The following is a 24808-nucleotide window of genomic DNA, read 5'->3' on the forward strand; positions in this document are numbered from 1 at the left end:
AGTGAGACGTTGCTGCAGCGTTGTCTGGCACGTTGAAATTGTGTCGGCAAACAATGGGCGCACTTTAAAGGCTAGAACTTGCAACAGCAGTTCGGTATCGCCTCCCACGCAAACAGCAACATTTGCCTTACTTGTAAAGAGAAGCACTTATCAAGGAATCCTCCAGGCCTCGGGGGATTGAAGAGAGCGATTTAGCCGTAGAAAAGAGGAGTCTGTGTCGTATCCATCCACACTAATCTGATCTCAGGTCTGAGGGCCCCTGTGTGCCATCTCTCTGTCAGAGCATTTCACCTGTCTTTCTACAGCAGAGAGCTTTTCTTTGATCGCTCAGGTGTGTGATTGTGACCGGCTAAGGTAAACTCTAATCTGTCTCTTTGACAAGTGAATTTATACTAGAGAGGGTTTCAGGTTCTAAATGAGACTGGTTTGTTGGAATATGAGATACTTTCTGTCTCTTCTTTTTGGCAATGTTTGTTTGTAGGCGCGAGAGCTGGTACGGAAAACCAAAGAAACGTGGAGAACAAACAATCCAGATTTGATCCAAAAAAAGGTGTAAGAAGAGAGAAAAGATAGAAGGTCTCGTGTGTTGTACAGGGCATGTGTGGGAGGGAGACATCAAGAGAAAAAGACATCTAGTCAATGAGAAATGGCCATGACAAATGGTTTGATAATGAAGGCAAACAGTTTAGGAAGGAAATTAACATTTTATCAGGAACATAAAGACATTCAAATTGAGAGGATCTTTTATCACCATCACGCTAGCTTAATTGGTCTGGAAAAACTGTCTAGGAAATTCAGAACGAAATATCTGAAAAAGAGTTTACAGATTCAGATCATATCTGACAAATGAAAAAAAAAAACGACTAAACGCTCAGACAAACAGAGGTGTCTGAAAAAAACTACTTCAACGCTCAGGTCTACACAAGCAATATTTTTCACAATTAAGCATCAGAATTCTTTGGTTTTTATTTTCATAAACACAACACAACAATTCTTAAATGCAACACATTCCATGCAACTCAAGAACACTAGGATCGAGAAGCAAGGTAAAGTGTTCAACCAGAAATGACATCAGTGTTATTTTATTCGCGCTGTTCATCTTACGCTCTCCATAGGGCTGCGCGTCGAGCTACGCCACATCCCTGAAGATTAATGTCAAACCCTCAAATGCTGCTCTGCGTCGCCGAAACACGCTTTCACAGCCTGGAAACTTCAATTCGCTCAATTAAAAAAGACAGTCACGCACGCAAACACCTATAAAGCGAGCATGCAAGCATAGACGGCACTGTCACTCACACAGTGGCTTTAAAGCCCCGCCACCCAAATATCTCCAGTCTTGTGCTATTTGAAATGGTGAAAAACTGACATTTGAGTGCTTCAACTCTAACATCAATCCATCACTCATCACCATCTTCCTCCATTCCAGTTTCCCGGCTTCAGTTGTGATGGTGTGTAAGCTGATTAATGACAGATCTAGGACAACTTATTTCAAATAGTTTGTAATTGGACGCACAATGTGAAATACAGTTTGGCTTCTGGCACGAGAGGGATATTTGTGTTTAAAAGCAGCTTGTACTTTTCCTCATGGGTAAGGGAAGATTTTTACAAAGAAGTCTTAAAGATATAGTAGACAGCATGTGTGCATGTTATTTGGCCGATGCTTTTATCCAAAGCAAATTACACTACGTTCAGAGTATTGTTTTAACAGTAAGTGTATTCCTTCAGAGTCAAAGCCCCAAAAAAACTTTATTTTAGGAGCTAAATGGTTTTGTAAAACATTATGGGGCATCTCTGAGTAGCATTATAAGTGGATTTCTGGGATAAAAATAAAATAAAAAGCTGTATTATTCGTCTACTGATGTAAAAAACATGTCATCTGATGCCAGGATGTAATTGTGGGGGCAAAAGTTGTGATGTTTTTGAAAGGTATTGTTTTTCCATTGTTTTGCTATTGTTTTTGAAAGGTAATGTTTTTGAAGTAACTGAACATCCATCTCTGACAGTTCCGACTTAAAAACGGAAGAATATGCTTATGTACAGTACAGCACTTGTTGGCTTATTTTCACAAAAAATATAAATGACCTGTTTTCGTGAACTTATTTAAATACTTTAAAATACAGTTTAATGTCCGTTTTGGATGACTAGTTGGACAGTCATCAAACTATTGGAAAATAAGCAGGTGATTTCTTCAGACAAATGTATATTTCCTCAGCACACACCTTAATTCTTATTAAACTCAAACTGAAATAAATAAGAATGTTCATAACATAAAAATGGAACAAAACTGAACTGCATTCAAATTAAAACTCATTTGGCATAATGCCATTACATTTCTGAAAGTTTCAACTCCAAAACTCTGAGTTAATGTGATAATTTTAAGAAAAATGATGATACTTCTAGATAATGACTCACATTGTGTTCTTTATCTCCAGCACAATAAAAGCGGTATAAAAAAACGTACATTAAAATCATATCCTGCAGCCTGTGTTCATAATCACAGATATTCTGTGAAGTCATGTCAACTTAGTCAAAGTCGTTTTCAAAGACGATCCAGCTACTTTCTCATCACTTGCTGAGCAAGTCCCAAAGCGTGTGCTAACCCAAACAATCTGTGCTCTCTGTATCTGTCCTCATTAGTGAGAGGATTCACATTTCTGGCATTTTTCCCATCTTTCCGAGGTCGTAGCATGCTGCAAAATCTTAAGAAGTTAATTCAATAATGTGATTTCAGAATGCATCACTCGTGTCGATGTAGTGGAGCATGATTTTGAAGGATCTGGTGGAGTACTGCCGGTAATAGTCTTAATTAGCAGAGATTTTAGGAAGTCGGGAATATAACGGCACTTTTGGGATCTTGGCACCACAGAACAGCACTTGCCAGATTGGAAGCGGTCTAAAGTCGGTTTTATTGTGTAGTTGAACTATGGCCTTGTTTTGCATCCATAAGCATAAAAACGTGTGAAATAAGATGGTAGTTTTTGTGTCTATTTCTAAAATCCTTTTCTCACTTGTTTGTCTTAAAGGTATAGTTCACGCAAAAAAGAACTTACTGTAGCATGTGTGACAGACTCAAATATGAAATATTCACTCTTTGTCGGCCAAAAAAAATTAAAAATACAGACAGAAAGTCATACAGGTTTGTAACATGAGGGTGAATAAATTACAGATTCATCTCATTTTGGGGTGAACAATTGCTTTAAAACTGGTTTTACGGCAGACGATGCAAGTGAACCCTCACACACACGCAGATATCAACATGAATGACTTTTCCGCCAGATGGACGATCATCATTTCCCCGCCATAACTGTCCTTTTCTTCCGTAATCTTCTACGTTTTCTGTCTCTCTCTCTGTCCATCTCTCCCACTCGTTGTCTCCCTCGCACACCCATCTTACTTTTCTTGTCCTGCTTTCTTTCTCTTTTCTATCCTTTGGCTCTGTCATTGGTATAATCTTCAGTCAGACAGCGGGCAGGCCATTAAAATCAACTCAAGCACTGTCATTGGTTGGCTCACTTCCTGTCTTTCCTCTTACTTGTTTCCTTGTCAACTACAATGACAGCGGCTGAAAATATTTTTGCGCAAACGCACGCTTTCACACACATTTGGCAGCCTGTGGATGGAACCGTGTGCTCGCACACACTTACTGTCATATGGCTAAAGCAGCCCTGAAAAACATGCATTAACTGGCATCTTGAAAGTGATGTGGGAACTGAGCCCATAGAGGCGCTAACTGTTCATTTAATTAAAATTAGAAACAACTCCTTCATTCACACTCACAAACACGCAAATACTATCATGTGAGCTCAGAAACATGCAATTACTGTTAATTGAGGAGAAATCTCTCACTGATGCAAAATTGATCAATTTCACACCAAGTGAATACAGAGAAACAGATGCAAGCCAGTGAAAGAGAGAGAGAGAGAGAGAGAGAGAGGGAGAGGGAGAGGGCAGAGGGAGAGAGAGAGAGAGAGAGAGAGAGAGAGGGAGAGGGAGAGGGAGAGATAGAGAGAGAGAGATAGAGAGAGAGAGAGAGAGAGAGAGAGAGAGAGAGATAGAGAGAGAGAGGGAGAGATAGATAGAGAGAGAGAGAGAGAGAGAGAGATAGAGAGGGAGAGATAGATAGAGAGAGAGAGAGAGAGAGAGAGAGAGAGAGAGAGAGAGAGAGAGAGAGAGAGAGAGAGAGAGAGAGAGAGATGCAAATTGAATTTATTAATTAACATGAATATATTTTAAAAATATTAATATTATAATAAAAATATACATTTTATTTATACTATATATCTTTGGAAAGCCAAAACTTTTATTCTAGATAACATGTTTTCGGGAATTTAATACCCCTGCTGGTAAGTGTTCTTTAAAAAAACAAACATTATATAAACTAATAAAACATTAAATATTAATACTTGGCTTCAATATATTCAGCCAATATCATTAGGAAACACCATTAAAGTATGTACTTTTATTATAATTTTTTTCTATTTTCTTAAATAATTCATTTATGTAGCTGTGCCATTTCGGCAAGCTGTAATCACTCTGTGTTAAACTAACTTGTGCAACATTTCACAGATCATAACTTATCCTATTACAGTCATAACGCACAGAAAGAACAATAAATGACCACCATCATCGATGTGCAAGAACACAACATGATTCTACAGTGACATTTCAAAAGCCGAATAAAATCAGAGTGGCAATTAAAAATCAAATTAAAACACTCAGCGATCAAAGCAATCTGTGATTTTTATGACTGTTATTATAAGCTATAGCAGAGCATTTCTGCTCTCTTAGTGCTTTTGAAATGTAGTCATGACTAGTCTAAGGCAATGATGAAGGCTGCTTACAGTATACTGTAATGTAGCCATATTTTGTTATGTCATATACAGTATACATGCATGGAAAGAAAAATGGGACGAAACATGATTTGCTTAAAAGAATGGTAACTGTGGGAGGGAGTTCAATTACGCTTTACAGCACAACTAGGAAAGAAAAGCTGACCACCCTCCTTCCAACACACTGGACATATGGATACATTAATGTTCTATCCTGTGAATCTGAACACACTCGTACTACCCACTGATAATTAGGAGCCTTAATTAGCATCTGGATGGAATTTGCAATCCTCCAAATGACCCAATTACTTTGTATAAAGAGCATGTTTTATTTTTGCTCAATGTGCCGCCAGAGCCCTCTGACTAACAGAAAACAGAATTAGAAGGTTCAGCGCCCGTCTGTGCAAGGAAAGACATTGAAAACAGGAATTAACGACATCAGAACATTTAATACAGATCTTGATGCAATATGGATACAGATGTTTGGACCAAAAGAACTCACAATATCATGATATTATCATAGTATGTATCGGATTAAAGATACTATATTTTAAAGGTGCAATGCGTGATATTAAGGAGAATCTATTGACAGAAATATAATATACATAACTATCTCTTTCGACAAAGAAAATGTGATGACATCTTAGTTCTGTATCAGCAACTGTAGTGCTTCGAAAGGGTGGGGGAGCAATGGAGTTAGCCGTTGGTTGCGATTCACAACCTCACCACTAGATGCCGCTAAATTTCACAGACTGGACATTTCAATTATTATAATTGATATCATTATTTATCATTCATATTAAAGAATATTTATATTATTGTTTGCCAATCAAAATGTAGAAATAATTTACAGAAAATATCAACAACAAAAAAAGTAAATTTATGTAAGTTAAACATTGTGAATGCAATTTCATAATGTTTACAAATGTACCACAATAATAATAGAGAAAAAATAGAAATACAGAGTATAAACTGACAGAAAAGAGAGGGAGTAAGAGACCCTAGGAATCAGAATGGTTGAACACAAGAAGAGGAGGTGCCAGTCAGAGCGATTTCACACCTGGATGCATCTATCCTCACATACACCTACACAACCGTCTGTGCTCCACACTTCAAAAAAGAAAAGAACGATGTACCTGGATTTCACTGTACTATTGTTCCTGGAAATCCTGTGTGCACGTTATTGAGCGGATCTTTACGGATGTGCACAGCAGGTGCATTTGTTCCGAGCCTCAATATTGTTCCTATTAATATTCTGTATACAGTATGTTTAAGATTAAATGTAAAAACACAGATTGGAATGAATCGGTTCGAGGGAGCAATGAGCATTTCGAAAATCCATTAAACCTAAAGCCTCTAGATCTACAAACCAGCATTTATTAAGAGCTTCATATCACAATAAATTATAAAAAGATTATGCACATATTACACAGAAAATCAGTTTTTTTTGGCTTGGCTTCTGGGTCTTTTTGTGATTTGGATCATTGAATCTTTATTGAATCATTTCTTTTCTTAGATCATCTTTCCCTCATCATCTTATAAACTTCGGTCACAAAAAAGCATAAAAGTAAAATTTCATGGCTATGTTTTAAATTTTGTGAACTGACACAACCAAAACATAAACTGGAATAGAATTAGATTAGGTTTATAGACCATCTACAAATAATAAAACCCACCAACCAATGACAGGAATAACAATAAAGTTCTCAAACAAGGTCAATGCCTCCCCAACTCACACATCAAGCTCCTCGTACACATAGTGTAGACATAGAGAGATGCTCCACATCCAACACACTACAGAATGTCTAACTATTAATGTTCAGACAGATGCTCAGCCTACAGTACATCTCCATTCATTACCACACTCATCTTCAAAAAACACACACAGTCAATGGACATAAATCAGTGAAAAGACAGCTTTGATGAAGGTTAAAGATAGAGTCCAAAAGGCAGAAAAAGAAGAGAATCACTCATTTCCCAAAGATGCTTGACACGGTCTCTCAAGAAGCTCTCGTAGGTGCCATTGCGGTCACTCCATGCAGCTATAAAACACTCCAATTACACAAACCACAAGGCTTGAGGGTCCTCGTGGTTGGCGGACATCAGCGTGATGCACCACTCGCTGTGTTTGGACAGCTTGGCTGGATGAGTGTGGCCATCATTAGAAGAGACTTCCATAATGTGCCTGAAAGGCCTAAAAGCCTGTTATGTTCACATCTACTAATGGTCACAATACTAATGTTTTCTCTACTTAAAGATCCAGTGTACGAAATATAACGAAGTCTAGCGGTGAGGTTGCGAATTGCAACTCTCAATTTAGAGCTACTGCAAAATTCAATTTAGAGCTACTGTAGAAACAACATGGTGAATTCCATGTAAGGGGACCCGTGGTGTAGATAAAAAAAGACTATTTACACTAAGTTTAAATAGTAGGAAGTTTTGTTTACACTAAGTGAAACTAGCAGCATTTCTTAGCGATTTGCTATTTACACTAACCAAAAATAGCTGTAGGGTCTATTTTCTTTGGATTAAGAAGAGATAGTAGTTAGAGTCTTTTTACCTATAAATTGTGGCAGATAACATTACTATTTACACCTCCGTAATGTTGTGCATTAAACATTATGCAATAATAACAGACAGTAAATCATTTTATTTATAAAAATTATTAAAATGATGGCGACTTATTGAGATATTAAAGCCCTATACCTACCTCTAACCTTACCCTAAACCTAAAGTTTATGAATAAAATTTTTAAGTCTTAAATCAATTTTATTGAAAACAAATGCCTTTATGATCTGTAAAGTAATAAAAAAGGTAAAGAAGGTTTTCAACGGGATTAGAACACAGGTCTCCCATGTCGCACTATACAGATTTTTCACTTTATGCCACTCAAGTATCTATTTGAACTGGCATCAATCTTACAAACTTCTCTATTCCAATCACATATTGGTGGTTGAGCTAGTGTAAATACTCTCTGCTAACAAGGCAGCCTATTTGTACTCCGTGTAAATATACACTACGATTAATGTTTTAGGTATTTGATATTAACCCTACTAAACCTTACTATCTAAAGCCCAAACATTTTGCTGAAAGGAGTTTCACATTTTCAGAAGTTTTGTACCATTTACATGTTCATTTCCTTTAGAAAATCAGACAAATCTATTTTAAACATAATTTGGCGTTGGCAAAGAAGTACTACTCCTTAAAAATGTCCATCGACATATTCTTCTGAATGTATTTGTTATAATTGTCAAAAACAAAAGGAAACCATTCTTCCTGATGGCTTTGGTTTGAAGGCTTGTCTTTCGGCTTTTTTGTGATCTGCTGTCACACACAGACAAATGCAGTGTTGATGGTTCTTGACATGGGTTTCACAGTTGATGTGTAGCACTACAGCGTCTGTTCCAGACAGCCTAACATCCTGCTGTGTGTCTAACTGGGATTTTATTTTACTGCACGCGTCTCTTTCCCCAAGGACATAACTGTGAGAATGCTCTAAAAACTATTTAAAGTACTGTTAAAAAAACACATAGGTACCCACTGACTTGCATTGGTTTTGTGTCCATTCAATTGAAGTGAATGGGTACCACCGTTGTTTGGATACCAACATTCTTCAAAATATCTTCTTGTGTGTTCTGCAGAAGAATATCATACAGGTTTGAAATGACAAGAGGGTGAGTAACTGATGAAAGACTTTTCATTTTTAGGTGAACTGTCCCTTTGAAATAAAGAATTATTGTGGGAATTGATGTGTGGGTTGACTGTATGTTTGTCCAACCAACAGCGGAAAGGCGGATTCTTTGCCATTTGATGATGATAGTCGTACAAAAATGGCACTCTGTACCTTTGAAGCATGAAGCAGAATTTATTATCTTTCACTTTAAGGCTAGAAAAAAAAGACACCTGCAGCCTCACTTTCCAACCATTCTCTCGTTTCGCCACACTTTTGTCTCTGTCCTCAGTTGATGTACTACAGTGACATTTACCTTCCCATTCCCTGCATCGTTTTTCAAACATACACGACTTCCCCCTGGCGTATCTCCGTTTTCAGCTGGCTGAACGGACATACATATATTCCCTGCTCAGTGTAGCCGTGTAAAATTTTCTTCTCTCTTTAAATGTCACATTCTACAACTCAGACAAGCAAAACAATCAGTGTGAAACAAAGACCAGCATGTCTACCCTATGTTGCCTCAAACACAAAATACCTTGTCGTCTTTGGAAAGTTGGTCACATGTAAAGGTGAAGTTAAAATAGCTTTAATTACCTTTGATATGCAGAATTAACTACAGGTACAAGCAAGTTACAGTATTATTTGTTAAACATATTGAACAGTGTAAACACTTCCAACCTTTAAGCCGGTCAATTGGCTCAGCCAATTTTGTGAGTTTGGGGCAAGATTGACCAATGGCAGATGATGTGGCTAAAAGTCTGGTTTCTGAGAGTGGTTGAGAAGCCTGTTTGATGCACTTTAAGTTCACATCCTTGCCCGCATCTCACCTGTAAAAAAAAACATTTGATTTTCACCATCAAAAACATTTCATTTTCCAAACGAGATAGCAATAGAAAGATAAAAGCATGAACATTTCGTTCACTCAATGTTATCCATATTTATGGCACCTAGAGAATACAAAGTAATACAAGTTTGGACAAAGTTGAACTGTAAGCTCATCCTTGCAGAATTCAGGCTGAATTGCTGGATTCTGTATTCAGGACAGCTTTTACCTCAATACCACGGACACTCCTGTACCTCCCCTACAAACATCAGAAAAAGACTAGGCATCAATCCCCTTCAAATGTTTTAGGAAAGAAAAATGGGTACACGGGCAGATACGGGGGCCGGGTTTGGCATGATGCGGTGGCTTGCCAGGCTTTGATGCTGGCATGTGGCGTGGGGTGGGATTGCCCTGAGACGTGGAGGATTCAAGGGGATAAGTGGCTATCTCAAAGGCCCAGATACCTCACGGTATAAACGAGAGTCGGGCAACAATCTGAAACCAGACCAGCTTGTACAAGAAAGAACAAGAGAACAGGAAATACTGTTTGAGTAGAGTTTTAAGATAAAGATGTGTTCAAACGGAGTCGACCAATGTTTAAATATGCATTGAAAACATAAAATTGATCTGAATTAATGTAGAAGAAAAATGTTGCCATCTTGATATTGAGGGGTCACAATTTAAACTTAAAAAAAATGTCTGGACCAAATAGCAATTGTTACCTAGTACAATTAAACATTTAATACAATTCAATATAGTAAAAAAACAAGAGTTAAAAGTAGAGATGCACCGTTGTATCACCCAACAATCGGTTTCAGTCGATAAAAGCATTTTTTACACAATCGGTTATCGGCCAATAGTTTAAAAACAGCCAATGAACAGGGACAACATATCCTGTCACTGAAAAGAGGACAGGAAATTATATGAATTTGTGCTCCTTGTATAGAAAATGTTAAGAAACATAACCAGTTTGATATTCAATATTAAAAGTCATTATATAATTGAATAACATTGAGCTTTATTTAAGAATTAGAATTTAGTTTACGCAAGCTAAAAGAACCACTAAACTATCGGTATCGGCAGATACTGTATCACTCTGAATAATTGGTAGAAAATTTTTGTATCAGTGCATTTCTAGTTAAAATAGTTTTCCAATCATTATTTCCAAAATGATATTAATTTATGTATTGATATATAAATAATACATAAAAATGTATATTAATTAATTACAGTGAGTAAAAATGTTACTTGAACATGTTACAAACATAATATTATGTACTAATATGTAGGTCAATGTAACATAATATTGTAAAAGGACGTAAGCTGGAATTAAGTGTGAAGAGGTTCAAAATCATGAATTTGGTAAATATCTGATATATTGTCCAGCTCTAATACAATTGGAGGTTTTGATAACCTGGGAAACAGTTTCGACCCTGTTTCTGCCATTTTCCTGACAGACTTCAATTTAAGCGGTGTGTGTGTGCAAACAGTAATTGATAGATGAAGGCTATACAGAAAGCTCTATCGTGATTAGCAGTGTTTCGACTCTGTGAAGTTAATGAATAGACATTACAGCGGGATCAATGGCGTCTCTCTCGCAGCCTCCATATGAACACACCTAATGAAAAGGGATTACACTCTTCAAATCAAGGCCTCTCTATCTTCCTCTCCTCCACCTGTCTCTACTGTCTCCTCTCGCTTTCCCTGATACCTATTTCTCACTTCACTCTAGGATAGAACACAGAAAAATTCTCTCAGATTAGTCTCTTTTTCTCATTATGTGGAGCATAGCCTCTACAGCGTAACCTAGACATGGGACGTTTACACCAGGGGCTCTGGATACAGAAAATGTAATACAAATCTATACTGTGTGCTGGCATGCTTCATTGTACTATTCGTGCACTGAATCTGTTTTCTTGTGTTAAATGAGGCGAATGAGAAATGAGGACAAGTGTGTGTGTGCTGTGCCTCTGGTCGATGGATGTTGGTAAAGACTTAAGCATAAGCCATTCGGAGCTAAAAGTGGAGTTTAGAGGGTTTTTTTTCCAATCCATGGCAATTTACAACCAGAAGTGTACACATAATCCAGCTCTGCGTAAAAAACACCATTGGCCTGTTGTCACTGTCAGGCCATCTTGGCTCCGAAGCTTGACATCATGACCATTTGTTTTTCTCACAAGCTGGAGTTAAGAACCAAAGGTTTAAACGGCATGTTAGATCTGTCTCAGCGTTATTACTTAGATTAAGCTCTAAGAATTTTAAGAATCCCCTTTTGAAAAGATAAATGTCACAAAGTAAGATTTCTTTAAGTTCAAAACGTCTTTAACCCATTAGTTGTGAGGGTGCGTCACGACTAATCGTATGCAAAATAAAAGTTTTTGTTTACATTATATTTGTAGGTCCTGTGTATAATAATTATGTATAAATACACACAAATATATGTATATTTTCAAGAAACATTTACATGTGTATATACATTTTTATATTTATATATAGTATATATAAATGCAAATATTTAATACAAAAATATTTTATTTTTTCTTAGAATCATACATGCATGTGTATTTATAGGCTCTATACTAATAATTATTATACACAGTACACACACATATATTATTTATAACAAAAACTTTATTTTTGCATTTGATTAATCGCAACTAATAGTTTGAAGCCCTCACTTTAAAGGGGTCATATGGCGCGAATACATGTTTTCTGTGTCTTTGGTGTGTTATTAGGTGCCCATGCATGTTTTTCTATACAAAAGATGCATTTTATCTAAAAGCAAATGCTCGGCCAGACATGCCTGAAACGGCTTGTGTAACCACACCTCCACAAATCTACGTCAGTGATATGGTTTGACTAAGACTGCCCAAATGTATACGCAAGTAAGGTCAGTACAATTGCTTTGGAACCTGATGTTTCAAATATGGTAAGAGGCGTTACATCTCCATCACACGCTTCCAGTATTCGACCAATCACTACGCACTGATTAACTGGCCAATCACAGCACACCTCGCTTTTCAGAGCGATGAGCTTTGTAAAAAATCTGCCATTTCAGAGAGCCGGGGCCAAGAGGACATGGAAGGTACGTAGAAAATACACCGTTTTTAACCTTAGGTCAAGTATACACATAGCATTACATCTAAAACACACCATGATATTATTTTAGCCCTGTCATTTGACACATTTAATCTGTAGCTGACTAATTCTTCGATCTATTTTTAACTCGCACTTACAAAATGCGTGAATAACCATAGAAGACACACTTCATGATTTGTGTATAATGTCTTTGTAAAGATGTTATTCAACCCATCCATTCAACATTATTTTGACAGCAACATATGTCTTCTCTCTGCTGGCATAAAAACAGCAAATTATAGAAGTGACATTTATGCTGATAGTTTTTGCTATTAAATGGCTAATCATAAAGTGTGAATTAGAAACTTTTACTAATGCACTGAATTACTGTTGATCGCCAATATTGAAATCAATTCAGTCGTTTCATTAAGCGAGACTTCGCCTTTGTTTTTGGAATGCCGAAGATAAATAAGGCAATGATACAAGAACACTTGCCGTAAGCACACAATGATAAAGAAACAGACAGCGTCTCACTTCCTGCTGACAGGGGCAGGAAATTGAGTTTGTCCAGAACAAAAGGAGAGAGAGGGAACGAGAGAAACAAGGAGTTTCAGTGTTGCTTCTCATTAAAGCGGACAGTCGGCGCTCATAAGCGCTGTCATTGATATGCATACGATCGCCTCGGCTCGTACATCTGCAGTGGCTGCTGCGCTACTCGCTCAGACCTGAGGAAATAAAATTAAAGGAGCCTTTATATTTTATCTGTCTCGCTGCTGAAAGGAAGGAAAGACACGTACTGACAGACGTGCGCTGAGGGTCGCTGACACGTCTCCGGCATCGGCCTTTCAATTAGTATCTCGGCAACAAGACGTCGGCTGTCTTGCAGGGAAAAATTCAAGCCAAAACACAGCTCATAAAAATAAGAAAATCACTCGCTTTCATTCAAAAGAAGTTCAATTTGAGGATAAAAACAGATTTAACTAGTTTTGGAGCCAATACACCCACCAACTCACCCGTCAAGAAAGACTTTATTCTTTTTAATGTAAATAAAAGCAACTAATAAAACTAGATAAACTTGCTTTACACGATTATATGATATTGAGATTTTATATTTTATATACTTTATATACTATTTTATATACATTGTTGAGTAGAACGCAAAACCCTATAATATTGGACATATTGTTGAGTTTACTTAATATAAACAAGTTAATTCAACATGACTGGTTGAGGGGGATTTTCAGTTCGCAGCCAATTTTGAATTATTGTGTTATGTTAAGTGTTTTTCAGTAAAGAAAAAAGACTTTTTTGTGCTTAATGTCTTATCTTTGAGGTTTAAAAGAGTTTGCTGTATTTTTTAGTTTTAGGGTTGCCATCAGTTTGAAGAGTTGTATGATTAGCCTGTGAGAGGTTTTTGCGGGCCCATAATGTCTAATACATCACTCAATTAGCTTAAAATGTGCTAATGGCAGTACTGAGATGCCTCTCATCTGATTTACTCATTGTGTTTTGACTAACATGCAGTTAGCCTGTATATAATTTTTGTATGACAACAAAATGTATCAATGAAAAGGTTTTGTCAACATTACTTAAATTTATTTTGTTCATTCAAATTAAGTTTTATTTGTTCAACTTACTAAATAGAGTTGCGTGGAACCACTTGACGCAACTTTTTTATGTTAATTTAACAAATGAGTTGTAGGCGTAATTACACCAATAAAGGTGAATTGTTAATACAGCTCTTGCTAAGAAATGGAGCTGGGTGCACCACAAATACATGACACACATTTAGCAATTGCAAATCATTTTTTTTATTTTTTGTAAAGTTATGGTCATTTTCCTTAAAAATATGATATATTGTGTTTAATTACAAAAAGTGTTTTTTACTGAGACGTTTAAAAATTACAAGTTTCAGAGCTTACCATAAAACCATACCATACCATAAAACTGCTGTATTTTAGTAAGGATAAAATACTAAAGGTTTTCACACAGTAAAGATCTCACACCGGCCCATGCCTACTAAGTCCTATGCTTTTTATACTTACTACAATATAATTTTTGGGGGGGGGTCACCAGTGGGCTTTGGCTCACTTCAAACCCCATATTAGTGCAAAATGTGTCAGTCTATGGTTTTTGCTAACAATGCAGTTGTACTGTATATAAAAAGCAGATTTAATCTGCTTCTTAGACTTGCCCAACTGTTGACCAATAAGAAAGCGCATCGTGTCAGCAAGTGAGTGGCGTGCAGTGACGTTAAAAAAAACTAGATCACTCCCATTACAATCAACAAAGCTGTCAGTAGTCAATAATCAATCTTGCACTTGGAGCGTGGACAGCCTCTTTGATTGTAATGGAAGCTAGTTTTCCCGCATCGCTTCGATAGACAGCATGTGAGAGAATGGCACTGAGGGAGGGAAACAGACAGACAAAAATAGAGCAGTTTAAAATGGAGAGACATGAACATTTTGACAGACAGCTATAAGTGCTGGCACACAGACAGAAACTGTCTCATTCTCAGCTGTATTCTGTTAGACACGTCTGGCCTGGCGAGCATTGCTAAGAGTCCAGAGCTGTTTACAAACTATACCATTATGGAGACGAAAAGCTACTCCATGGAGCTAAACATTTACATTTGCAAAAATTTAATTATATGATAGCGGTTCAATTGATGTCATTCTTAATACTTCCAGGTGGTCTTGCATGAGCCAAACAACTGGCCTTGAGATAAACAGGAAGCCTTGCAAACAGTTTTCTCCTCATATTACAGACCTGCTGGTGCCGCATTGGCCCACAATCACCCAACAAGTGTGTAGAAAATATTAGCACCAATTTGTGATATTTCAATCTTCCTGTCATCCTTATACCCACCTGTTTTCCTTCCCACCTCTCTCTCTCTCTCTCGCTCTCTCTCTCTCTCTCTCTCTCTCTCTCGCTCTCTCTGTCAGTCTGTTGTCTTTTTATCTCTGTATGAATCTCTTCCCTTTGTCATTCTGCACAACATTAGTCTCAGCGTGTGTGTGTGTCCACTTTCCCCACGTCATTTATTCGTTGTGTCACCGCTGCCTACACGCACTCCAGCGTTCTTTGTCTCGTGGCTCAGTTGTATGAATCTCCTACTTCGTAAAAACACAATGTAGCTTGAGTTATAACTTCTTTAATGACGGATGCGAGCATGCGAGCGAGCAAATTTAAATGTTTGTTTAGTTTTATGGCATGTAAAGGGTGACTAAAAATAATGGTTTAAAATAAAAACCATGTAATTTTTGAGTTTCAGAAGGAAAGCGATATCACATTTGGATAAAGAATTGTAACATAAAAAAATTATAATACTTCACCTTTAATAAAAAGAACACAACAAGATATTTTGACAGTTTTTTGGCCTACATAAAGCTTAGTCTAAAGTATGATGATTATGTTGTATTATATTATATCATATTGTATTACATCCTATATCCTGAAGATTATACCTATATTACATTATCTGGCCCAGGTGCACAGGAAATATTCTCTGTAGAAATATAATGAAAATATTCTGAGTGACTTTGATGGTTGGAACCTTTCTGATAGGATCCCCAATGGCTGGATCTTCCTAATGAGAAGAGACATCATAATATGTTTAATGTACTTATCATTATGTGCTAGAGTTATATTAGACTCCATATGTGTGTAAGGCAGAGAGAGACAAAGGAAAAACGAGAACGGGAAACAGGAGAGGTGACCGGAAGGTTTTGCTCTGCCTCCCGTAACGTAGAGGGATTTCTGCAGCCGCTGTAATGTGATAAGAGAGAAAATCAAAGAGGCACATTATGGAAGAGCGAATGAAAAATGAGAATAAAGGACAATGTACACAAAAATGAGAAGGCGGTTTAAAAGAGAGAGCTAAAGATATGTGTGCAGCTGTGACTACACAATACTACAATTAAAGTGATAGTACACCCAAAAATGATAATTCTCTCATCGTTTACTCACCTTCTTTTCATTTTAAACTTGCATGACTTCCTTTGTTCTGCAAAACACAATATATATTTTGAAGAATGTTGGTAACTGAACAACAGCGTCGGCGGTACTCATTCACTTCTAAAAGCCTATATGGACACACATCCATTGCAAGTCAATGGATACCGCTGCGGTTTGATTTCCAACATTCTTTGAAATATCTTCTTTTGTGTTCTGCATTTGATGACAGAAGTTTAGTTTTTGTTGGGTGAATAATCACTTTAACAGGTCCCAATGCTGACAATACATTTTATGTTTATCTACCGTATTTGGCAGACACTTTTATCTAAAGCAACTGCATTTGGGATATTCAATTTATTGTTTATGCGTTTCCTGTGAATCGAACCTGTGACCCTGTGATTGTTAGCGCCACACTTTATCACAAGATCTAGCTGAAAACCAGCCAAAAAGAAGAGATGAACGTTAAAGGTGAACGAAAATATGAATTCCCTAAACAAGGAATGTGTGTGACAGTGTGAAAGAAGAACGCATAGGAAACGTCCACCCGCGCTGGCATACGTTCCATTCTGTGACAGCAAAAGCTCTTTTTAAAACGTTTCTTTCAATGGCCTGCACATCTCTCTTTCTCCGAAAATAAAACAGACCATCTTTGTTTCACAGCGCACAGCTGCAGAGGCCCAGCCCGCTAGTTAGCAAACGCTAAATTGACTCCAGCCAACCCATCAATAAATGTTAGATAAAATTAACATTTAGCACGACGACCTAATTCCTATTGAGCGGAAGTTTCAATTACGACGTTACCTTAGGAGGCATTTAAATCGTAAATTAGGCGATGAATAAAATACCACATTTCAGCAAATCAATCCGGATTTATTGCTGGTAAAATAATGATCTTTGCCCGGGGGTTAAAAGAAGACCTTAGTGTTTCAAATCATTGCGAATAGTTCACGGAGGCCCGCGTTTCTCGCCAAAAGGTGCTGTCGTGTTGTTAAGGCCGTGTCAGGGTGTCCTTAATCAGTGCTCTGTTTAACCTTCCTGTAACCTGAACTGATATACTTAAATGTATTTTCATTTGTAAGTGCAGCCCTGTGGAGAAAAGGGACGTGCTTTGACCTTTTATTTAAGCGTTAATAATCTAACGCACCGCATTCGTGCTTGCCAGTTCATCCTGTGAATCACGTGTGTTCGTACCAGGCTGATGAAGAGAGAGAGAGAGTAAGAGAGAAAGAGTGCAAAATAGATAAGCAGACATGCTGTCTAGAAGAGTTATTCAGATGCAATATAGCATGGTAATACGGCCTGGTTTGGCTCTAGTCCATTTTCATAATCAAATCAAGAGAATCCTATCAGACAAATTCAATTCCTAGTTGCAGCAATAGAGCTGTGTATTCAGCATTCATTTTCAGAAGAATACACTTCATTTCACCGGCCAAAGACTGTAATTTTGTTGACATTGTTGGAATGCTGTTATAAATTGTAAGCAAATTGAACATTTGGGATGGAAAGTGTCAGAGAAACAGTCGCATGTCAAACAGAAAGGCAAACATTTAAACGGGAAGGATTACATATGTTATCTGAGGCCGTTTCACACCGTATTAGGCGTTGGGGTGCGATGTGAAACAAAGCTCGGTTGGAAAGGTCATCTGTCAAGTGTGTGTATACTGAGGGGATCTGCCGAGCTTAAGTTAACACAATCACGCGTGTTAATGCATGTACAAATACGCGTATTGAGAAAATAATGATTTGAAGGATGTGGAAAGTCAGCTTGCTGTAATACAAAGCGTCCGGCTGTATAATGAAGCTAAATAAAGATCAACTTCAAATGAGTCTCTTAAGGGAGTTTGGTTTCAACGTAGTATGCAGAGAAAACTGCATTTAGAAAAATACGAGTGAGGTCATCATTCATTGACCCAAATCTGTATGGACTATTTCTTCTGAGAAAAAAATGAAAGATATATTTCATCTGTGAAAGAAGATATTTTGAGTAGTTTTGTGTCCATACAATGAAAGTCTATCGTTTGGTTTCCAACATTCTTCAAAATACCTTCTTTTGTGTTCTGAAAAAGAAAGAAAGTCAGAAAGTTTACATATGGGTGAGTAAGCGATGAAAGAATTGTATTATTGGATGAACTATCCCTCTAACATCACAACAACAACGAGTAAACGTGCAAGTTTTATACCAGTCTCAGCCTCTGTTATAGGTCTCTTCTGATGGGATCACTGACAACAGGGTAGAAAAAAATCCTAATTAAAAGTCACTAACCTTATAATGTGCATCGATAGAATAGCATAGAATAGAATGAAATAGCCTCATTAACATTTAAAAGGTACTGTTGGAGGAAATATCCTTCCCGATTGTTTGTGTGTTAAGTGTCACATAATAGGACCTATAGCGAAAATAGGCAAACGAAAACAGATAATGCAGACTATGCTATGCAGTATGTGGGTTCAGTGGTACATTACATTCTGCTGTTGTGCATTTATAAAAATCTTTTTTTGCCAACTTTCAATTGTTCATAATTCTCCATGTTACTTAGTTTTAATGTTTTCATATTTAAATTAAGGGACACATTTATTATACGTATATACTATATTTATATACTTATAGCAAACCAGTAGAGGAGTAGTACTATAGATAACATCATCACTCATCTCTCGAGCTAAGAGTCACTGTCAATATCAATTTCTCTGCAAACTAAATGACTCACACTTTCCATCTCTTCTTCGAAACTCTGTGTTACACCTCTAAATCTCCCTTTCTCTCATTCCCATTTCAATTCAACATCAAAGAGCTGAATCAACGCTGAGCCAACGTTCACTTTCACTACAGCGCCCTTCATCACAACCTTACCCTCAAGAACATGTTCATCACATTCTTATTCTCTCTCTCTCTCTCTCTCTCTCTCTCTCTCTATCAGACATGCATGTTCTGTCTTCAATAGTGGTTTTAGTTTTCTGTTGTGAAGGGCTTATCATTCACATGCACATGGAACTGTTCATGTGTGTGTGTGTTTTCTCTGCAACCTTTACCAACATTGATTTTCTTTTGTAAAAGTATAACCTTGAATGTTGGATCTATATGTATTCAGGGATGGCTGTAGATAGAGTTTGTCTCTGTAGTTATCTGTAGCTCATCTGGTAAAGCATGAATGGCGCTTGCAAGGTCATGGTACATTTATGCTGATCTAAGCTGGTCTCTTGACAGAGAAAAGCTCTCCTTATCTCATTTACTCATCTCTGCTGTCTGTTCCATAGGCTGTGGTCTGGAGTTTCTCCTGGTGCTGTGCGGTTTAGAGCTGACCCAGACGTGTCCACATCACTGCATCTGCTACGACTCCCCCAGCACGGTGAGCTGCCAGGCTCACAACTTCCAGGTGGTTCCGGAGGGAATCCCAGCCGAGAGCGAGCGGGTCTTTCTTCAGAACAACAAGATCCAGCGACTGCTCCAGGGCCATTTCAGCCCCACCACAGTCATGCTTTGGCTGTACTCCAACAACATCTCATACATCCAGCCCTCTACATTCATGGGCTTCACCCGACTGGAGGAGCTCGACCTGGGGGACAACCGTCACCTCGGGTCTTTGGCTTCTGACACTTTTCAGGGCCTGACGCGACTCCATGCTCTACATCTCTACCACTGTGGCCTAATCACTCTGCCCGCTGGGTTATTCGATGGACTTCATAACCTGCAGTACCTCTATTTACAGGTATGTGTGGCATTTGTAATATTTTGTGAAATTATCTGGCTTTTCTGAGATAGAGGACTATGAATGATGGGGGCTACCAGGAACTTGTAAACCTGGTTGGTTACTTTTAAAGGACCTTAAATATCTAAAGGAATATTTCACCCCAAAAATACAAATTTCGTCAACAATCTAACAACACAACACAAGTTGTATCACACCAGTATAAATGTCTTTGTTCTGTTGAACACGAAAGAGGATATTAAAGAATGTTGGTAACTACACAATCCTGTTTGATTACAAACATTCTTCCAATAGCTTTTTGTGTTCAGCAGAACAACAAAATTTAAATAGGTTTGAAATAACTTGTCATATTTGGGTGAACTATGGCTTTATAATAATTGTGTCTGTTCTACCAGAAATTACTTTTGTGTAAATATATATCATTTTAGGTCCTCCTCTGCCAAATTGAGTGTGAATTTATAAAACGCTTGACTTGGTACAGTTATGCTGACGCTTCTAACTATACAAAACCCTTTTGGTGACCGCAAAAAGTGCCCTTTCGTAGAGTTATCATTTTTATAGACTGTGTACCCGGTTTCAAGTGTTGCTTGGGAATCATCTGACTTGTCAAGTGAACCCTGATAAGATCAGTCCAGAATGTCCATTGGCTTCTGCTGCCCTGGCAGAAAAACTCTCGCCTCAATAAAAAGATGACCAGCCACAATATTTTGTTCTAATGAAAATGTCAAAAGGGAAACATACTGTTTGAGTACCGGGAATGCTATAAACGCACAACACTTGGTGCTTGAGTTATGCATGCAGGGTCATGGAGTGTTATCATTGAAGAAATAATGAATGAAATGAGCAATAATAATAATGCCAAAAAAATTGCCATAGTTAAAAAAACCTCACAATAAACTCTTTTTATAAAAGAGCTATAAAAATTTATAAAAAGTTAATGATTGTGTATTTTTATACATTATAAGTTATGAAATAAATTAAATTGAAGCGGCAAATAAATAAACTAAATGATAGCAAAATTAAAAAAAAATTGCCTTCATAAATTATTATTTCTCTTTGAAAAGGTAATGATTACAGGAACACAAAGTTTAGAACCACATTGAAAGAAACAAATTTTACCGCTCTATCCTATGAAATGTAACCATGAGAGAAAAATATGCCGTAAAAGAAATATAAACAAATGAAAGTGAAAAGCTGATCTTTCTAATGCTGTATCTAAAATATGAAGATCCAAGTCACCTCTGAACCGTCTTAATAAAACGAACAAAGCTAGATTCGGTGATGTAGTGAGGATGCATTATGCATGTTTTTTGTACCCGTTATTGACACTTGGTTTCTTTGGCACTCTGCAGAACAACCAGCTGGAGTTTCTTGAGGATGACATGTTCATTGATCTGCTGAACCTCAGCCACCTATTCCTGCATGGAAATCGACTGTGGAGCCTTCACCAGAACACGTTTCGTGGCCTCGGGGCACTAGATCGCCTGCTGCTCCATCAAAACCGGCTCCAGTGGGTTCACAAACAAGCTTTCCACGACCTCCGTCGCTTGACGACCCTCTACCTGTTCAACAACTCTTTACCCGAGCTTCCAGCCGAGAGCCTGACTCAGCTGCCCACGCTGGAGTACCTGCGTCTCAACGACAACCCCTGGGAGTGCGACTGCAAGGCCGTGCCGCTCTGGGATTGGCTGCGGCGCTTCCGTGGCTCCACCTCTTCGTTACTGTGCGTGGCTCCGCCCGAGCTGGAGGGGAAGGATCTTAAAAGGTTGATGAAAGAGGAGCTGCCTTCCTGTACGGGCTCAGAATCCCTCCATCAGATCAAATCCAGCAACCAGGGGGACGTAGGTGTTTTGCTAAAGAAAGATCACCATCATAGATCACACCATCATCATCCTCACCTGCCACATCAAGATCAACACTACCCCACGGCTCCATCTCCCCTCCCCCGACCCCCGAAATCCGGCCGCAACAGAAACTGCACTAGGCACCGCAGCCGCAAGGGGAACGGACAGAATGAGGTTCATAACCTTAATGAATTGGCCAATAAGGACTCTGATGAAAAATATGACCCGTCCAAACCGAGACGGAAGAACAAGTGCATCCCACGGACCTCAGTGGGGACCCCTAGTGGTGTGCAAAGAGCAAACAGCAGGGCGACGTCCCTCTTGGCACCTTGTTTCATCATCAGTCTTTGCTTATTGGCGTCGCTCAATGCCCTTATTTTCCGCTGAGGTCGAGGGAACCTCTCGTGACGGTTTTGCCGAAAACTCAGCCCTCTCTGTACTCTGGCTCCTACACTTCAGTGTGTGAATGTGTGTGTGTGAACGTGAGTGTGTGTACATGTGTACAAAAGTGCGTGGAACTTTGGCGAGCCCATACCTAGGGACATGCGTGAAGTTACGGGGCTGGAAATGAAGCGGAGATGAAAACAAACTCTGGGGATTGTGGACTGGAGAGATACAGAACACCAAATGGACTAATGTTATCCCCACCTGGTCAAATATTGTGAGCCTGTCTCTTTCATTTCTGTCGCTCCAGATAGATTAATCTGACCTATTAAACCAGGGCATATTCAATAATGGAAAGAACACCATCTGTATATTTAGTTCTTCATTACACCTCTGCCGAATCATAAGGTGCCCACTGTGGTCAAGCTTACCACCATTAAAACTTCAGAGCACCCTCTCTGGGCTTTGACTTGCACACAGACTGCAGCCCGGGCTATCAGCGGGGGGCGAGGGGAACGTTAGCAAAACAAACAAGCCAATTATTTAGGCAGAAGATGACATGAGCCGTTTCCATGGGAGGGATGTTGTTAACACCTTCAGCGCCTGCGAAAATAAAAACACAAGCTAAGTACAAAAGAAAAGGATTGTGTTAATTATGTTGAAGGATGATTTTTAGTCTCAAGGTGAGGTGTAAGAATTATTGCAATATTTACACATTCGATTTTAAAGTTCTGAAGCGGCTGCAGTATGCTGGCGTACTCTGAGTTCAGAAAGAGGAAGAAGTTGAGTTTGCCAAAGGATTATGGGATTGCTCTGGGTTTCGGTGTATCTGTGTGTTTATATTCATTGATTGTACCCTGAAGATAGTGTTCTGAATGAAAAAAAAGAGGGCAGATGTTATTAAAATGTGGAAAGGTCAAGGGAGGCTTGTGCAAATACTGTAATATGTTTATATAAATCACACGAAATGCAATAGTTGGCTCTCTTCTAACCTAATAGAGAAAACAACAATACATGTTTGCACATGCACTGTGCAGTTAAAAAAGAAAAGCTGAGGGAATATGGAAAGCCAGAATGACCCTTTCTGACCCAAGCTGGTGTTGAGCCATAAAAATGTTTGTGTTGAAATACTAAGAAAGCAAAGAGAGATTATTAATGAAAAGTCATAGCGCCCCTCTTGGACAGGTGGAGCAACAGCACATTCCCCACCTCTCGCCGACCCACATTTTCAAGTTTCTACAAAAGTGACCTAAAAATATTATGACATAACTGTTTATTGTGAGCATTTGTTTGTTTGAGAATTCTTGCCACTTATTAAAAAATAACTGTATTTTAACATCGATAGGGGAGGGGGGAGTTTTTTGTATTCATGTAACGTTTCTTTGTACATTTGTCAAAAAATGTTAGTCATAAAAGGTACATCATGCTAACACCTTTGTTATCTTCCTGAAATTGACTTCCTCCCCTTGTTGCATCCAAATTTCTGTCTGTTATAACACCACACCAGACTCAGAAGCTGTTTCTAAAGAACATTAAAGAGAAACATGGTCTCCCTGCTTATGGCTGTGTTTGTGGACGCTTCGGTTTTCTTCTTTATGCACAGCATTTGAGGGAAAATACATATGTATCTCTACAATAAAATATTGAGATCATATAATTTTCAGGCAAGGAAATTATTATAGAAGACAGAGCTTTTAGTTGCCTGGGCTAAATACAGTTACCTCAAACACATTACATTATAAATCTCATCGAATCACAGGGTTGATTTACATTTGCAGGTTTGTCCGCACACAACGGAAATGTTTAGACTGATATATACTTTGAGCGTAATTCCTTCAGGATCTCTGCTCTCTACTCATATATCCCAATCTGAAATACACAAACACTGTACAGTAACATATTGCAAAGAGTTTCAGAGAAACGCTAAGAAAAATTAAAAACAGACACACGACAGAACAAAGTGACACTATTTCAGGACATAAAAAGCTTTGATACTGAAGGTCACAAAAATGATTATTAATGAATCTTGTGTGGAAAAATTCCATTTCGACTTCTTTCTGCCCCTCGGCTCGTGATGAAAAGGGATTTGAGAGCTGGGATAAAATCTGGTTTTGTTTTTACATTCACTTTAAACTAGATATCTGGGAATAAAAAGTATATTACGCAAGACCACAGCCTGGCCCTGAAATGTTAAATATCTGAAGTCTCAAGTGTGTAATACAAAAGTCACACTTAAGAGTCCAATTCTGTTTGAATCCAATCAATATGTCATTCTATGGTAAGAAAAACATAACAGTTCATTATGTAAGGTCTTGAAGGTCCTGAAGACATATTTATGTATATATATTAAAGGGGTCATATGGCGCGAATATGTGGTTTTTTGTGTCTTTGGTGTGTTATAAGTTGCCCATGCATGTATTAAAATAGCCAAAATTTAGCTGTCGGAACAAAACACACTGGAAAGAGAATCGGAATCAACACTATACCTACCACATCAAAAACATAGGAAATTG

General features: G+C 38.1%; 1 protein-coding gene across 1 annotated transcript in view; it reads left to right on the top strand.

Annotated features, from left to right (window-relative positions):
* LOC130411313 (reticulon-4 receptor-like 1) overlaps positions 1-23845 on the top strand; it is a 77661-nt gene extending 53816 nt beyond the window's left edge. The window contains exons 2-3 of the mRNA XM_056735831.1: positions 19616-20067; positions 21420-23845. Coding sequence (XP_056591809.1) covers positions 19616-20067; positions 21420-22298 — 1331 coding nt within the window. The 3' untranslated portion in view covers positions 22299-23845. The remainder of the gene's footprint in view (positions 1-19615; positions 20068-21419) is intronic.
* The last annotated feature ends 963 nt before the right edge of the window (positions 23846-24808 follow it).

Source organism: Triplophysa dalaica, chromosome 22 (genome assembly GCF_015846415.1).
Source record: "Triplophysa dalaica isolate WHDGS20190420 chromosome 22, ASM1584641v1, whole genome shotgun sequence".
Taxonomy (NCBI): Eukaryota; Metazoa; Chordata; class Actinopteri; order Cypriniformes; family Nemacheilidae; genus Triplophysa; species Triplophysa dalaica.